The sequence below is a fragment of the Capsicum annuum genome, unplaced genomic scaffold (assembly GCF_002878395.1).
Source record: "Capsicum annuum cultivar UCD-10X-F1 unplaced genomic scaffold, UCD10Xv1.1 ctg78801, whole genome shotgun sequence".
Lineage (NCBI taxonomy): Eukaryota > Viridiplantae > Streptophyta > Magnoliopsida > Solanales > Solanaceae > Capsicum > Capsicum annuum.
Window position 1 is genome coordinate 1 of NW_025889324.1, and position 3,755 is coordinate 3,755.

General features: G+C 33.1%; 1 protein-coding gene across 1 annotated transcript; it reads left to right on the forward strand.

The window, feature by feature from the left end:
* Positions 1 to 2,490: 2,490 nt before the first annotated feature.
* LOC124894975 (fatty alcohol:caffeoyl-CoA acyltransferase) lies at positions 2,491 to 3,616 on the forward strand (the record flags this gene model as incomplete). Its single annotated transcript, XM_047405464.1, is given in 1 exon segment — positions 2,491 to 3,616. A coding segment is annotated over 1 exon segment (920 nt), but the record flags the coding sequence as incomplete, so codon positions are not given.
* Between the last annotated feature and the right edge of the window lie 139 nt (positions 3,617 to 3,755).

A 3,755-nucleotide genomic window follows, 5' to 3' on the forward strand; every position in this document is an offset into this window, starting at 1 on the left:
GCTAAAATTGAGTTCAAGGGGTAATAGGACCCCTATGAAGTTGGAGTATGTCGTAGCAAATTTGGTCGTACTACAGGGAGTACTAGATGCGTTACTCTATAATTTTTGAACGATAGATTCAACTGAACCCAGTATTTTCGTATGAATCGCATGTGCATGCACGTTCGTGCACAAGCACATTCATCAAGCAAAGTTTAAATTAACTTGGATCCATCAAGTTTATATAAATTTTGGATCCGTCTCTCATCATTTGAATATGTATACTATTTGTCTAAATAGATTTTTTGTCTCTCCTTTAAATGTTTCCCTCAATTAATTAACATTCACTAATGGGTGTGATAAGGGTGGATTTGAAAAAAAAAAAAAAAAGAGAAAAGAAAAAATGTTGAAACAGATATATACAGATTGCATTTATTTTGTTTAGCTGTTTTGTAGTTACTATTATTAATTTTGGTCAGTGTGTAAGCTAGTGACTTTCATAACCATATATAGGAATTTATAAGAAAAAAAAAAAACACAATTCATTTAAAATTAGTCTCTTTTATATGTGGCTTGATTAATCATAGGAATTCCTGATACCACTTGTTGGGTTCGAAATTGATAGGGCACGAAAGTTTAAAGTTTGCAAATGATAGATATGATAAATCAGATGACAAGGAAAAACATAATACTAAAACATATTATTGATACGGTTGGTCAAACGACGTATGTATGAGAAACTAATACTGAAAAATATAAAACTTATTAGGAAAAATCTTCCCCTCAACAAAACTCTTTGATGACTACATTATAGATGTTATTGTGTTATGTTATGAGAAGAGGGGTCTTCTATTTATAGATTTCCAAAACCTTTCCTTCAAGAAAAAGGTTTGTCAAATACGAAAAAGTTTTATATTTTCCTTTCAGGAAAAGTGAAAGTATTTATGATTAACTTAATTTGGTAATAAAATGAGGGCAAAAACCCTAACACATCTTTGATTCAAATAATAATAATAATAGGACTACTCATTTTCAACAACTTATACTATGTGAAAATTTTTCATTTTTTTGCGCTTTCCATTCAATATTCAGTACTCAATAATTCATATTCGTACGAAAATTCTTATTTCAAAAAAAGTAAAAATGATACTTTTTATAATCAGAGATAATTCTGAGATCTTTAATTAAAAAGGAAGAGATACTTAAAAGTGCACAAAATTGTCACTTATTATTAGTACTACTATCAACCATTATACTTTTTTTTCAGAGAACAAATAGAGGGTCATATGTACCTTTCAAACAATTAAACCTTCACCTACTATATAGCTGTGCTTTCCAAAAGATAACAAACACAAACATTAATGCTAGACATAAATGAATCTAATTATTCAGAGTCAGTGAGTTCGAAATAAATATGATCAATATATGCACATGCGAAGGAAACCTTAGAATAATTGGTAAAGTTGTTGTCATGTGACCGGGAGGTCACGGGCTGAAGCCTTGGAAACAGCTTCTGGCAGAAATGCAAGGTAAGACTGCGTGCAATACACTCTTGTGGCTGCATGCAATACACCCTTGTGGTGGGGCTCTTCCTCGAACCCTGCATATAGCGGGAGCTTTAGTGCACCGGGCTGGCCTTTGTATCTGTACGTGTAGATCGAGTCGAAAACAATGTATCCTATTGAACTCATCGACTTTGCCCTAAATTCGCCTCTAATATGTAGTTCGTCTTATCTTTTAGATTACTAATTCAACTTTTTATTGACAGTTATTACTTATAATATTTTTTAGGTAACCTGATATATTTTACCAACGTAGTCAAAGCATACCTATATATTTTGATTGTATATAATGTGAATACGTGTATAGATATGTACATTATACATATAGTGTGTGCATATTAGATGTAAAGTGTATGTACATTTAGCATAAAATATACACTATTTATATATTGTGTATACATGTTTAGTAAACTAGATGGTCTAGAGGCATTGAGCTATAACTTTTCCAATAATATATAATAATTAGGACAAACTAAAACATAAATCCCGATATTTTAGAGTTTAATTATAGAAAATCTTGATATTTTGCATAATTAATGAAAGTCCCGATTTAGGATATGTCGAGATACATAATTAGGTTCTGATGCATCCAACGAAGATACCTTTTTTCCTTTGTAAAGAACAAAATTAGCTCCTGATACATCTTTTTCCGATTTTGGGTATGTCGATATACATAGTACATTCAACGAAGATGCATTTTTTCTTTAGTAACGATACATAATTAGCTTCCGATATATTTTTTTCGATTTTGGTAGACATAATTAGCTCCTGATACATCCAACGAAAGTACATAATTAGTTGAAATTTTTATAATTACTTTATAAGGCAGGGGATTTGTGTAAATATGATAAGTTAAGGTGCATTGTTTATGTTATTTTTTCTAATAATTAGTAATAATATATTTGGTCCATGACAGCTATAACCATTTGATTGTTTTGAACTTTTTTTTAGGTTACATCATTTAAGTGTGGTGGATTTGCAATGGGGTTTTCAACCAATCACATAGCTTTTGATGGAATAAGCTTCAAAAGTTTCTTACAAAACTTAGCTTCTCAAGCATTTGATGATACTAAGCCCTTAGCCATTGTCCCATGCAATGATCGTACCCTCCTAGCCGCTCGTACGCCTCCACGTGTCACGTTCCCACACGTAGAATTACTCAAATTGGAAGTCCCCATTGGTGAAGAACTAAACCCTAAAGTATTTGAAACCCTAGATGAAGAACAACTTGATTTCAAAATCTTTAAGCTCAATGCAAGTGACATTACTTCTTTGAAGGAAAAGGCAAAAGATGAAAATGCCCCCAACGCGAAAATTACGAGTTTTAATGTGGTAACTTCCTATGTATGGAGGTGCAAGGCGTTATCATACGATGTTGAGAATATTAATTCGGATCGGATTTCAATTGTTTTATTCGCGGTCAACATTAGGCCAAGACTAAATCCACCACTGCCAGCGTCTTACGCTGGCAATGCTGTGCTGACGTCCTACGCGTCAACAACGTGTCACGAGCTTGAAGACGGGCCTTTTAGTAAAATTGTGGATATGGTGTCACAAGGGGGTAAAAGAATGAATGATGAATATGCAAGAAGTGCAATTGACTGGGGAGAAATATATAAGGGTTTTCCAAATGGTGAATTCTTGATTTCTTCATGGTGGAAATTAGGGTTTTCACAAGTTGAATACCCTTGGGGGAAACCTAAATATTGTTGTCCTGTGGTTTGTCATAGAAAAGAAATTATTTTGTTGATCCCAAATATTGATGATGGTTCAAGCAACAACAATGATGGGGTTAATATTTTTGTTGCTCTTCCTCCCAAGCAAATGGAGAAATTCGAGTCCTATTTTCACAAGTTCTTGTTGGAATGAGATTTATGTAATATACCTATTATTTTGTTTTATTTGAACAAGTTTTATGAGCTCGGGGTATATCGAAAACAACCCCTCTATTGGGTATATTTTACCCTCCCCGGACCCCATTAGGTGGGAAATTACTGGATATGAATATGTTGTTGTTGTATTTGAACAAGTTATATATATGTTGTAAACATGATGATGTGAGTGTTGAATTTTAATTATCTTGTATGGTGATGCTAAAAGTATTAGGCAGAATACATACGCAGGTCCCTCAAGTACGCACCATTTTTCACTTAGGCACCTCAAGTGGACATTGTTCCATTTTGGCACCTCAAGTAGGTAAAAAGTATGTCATTT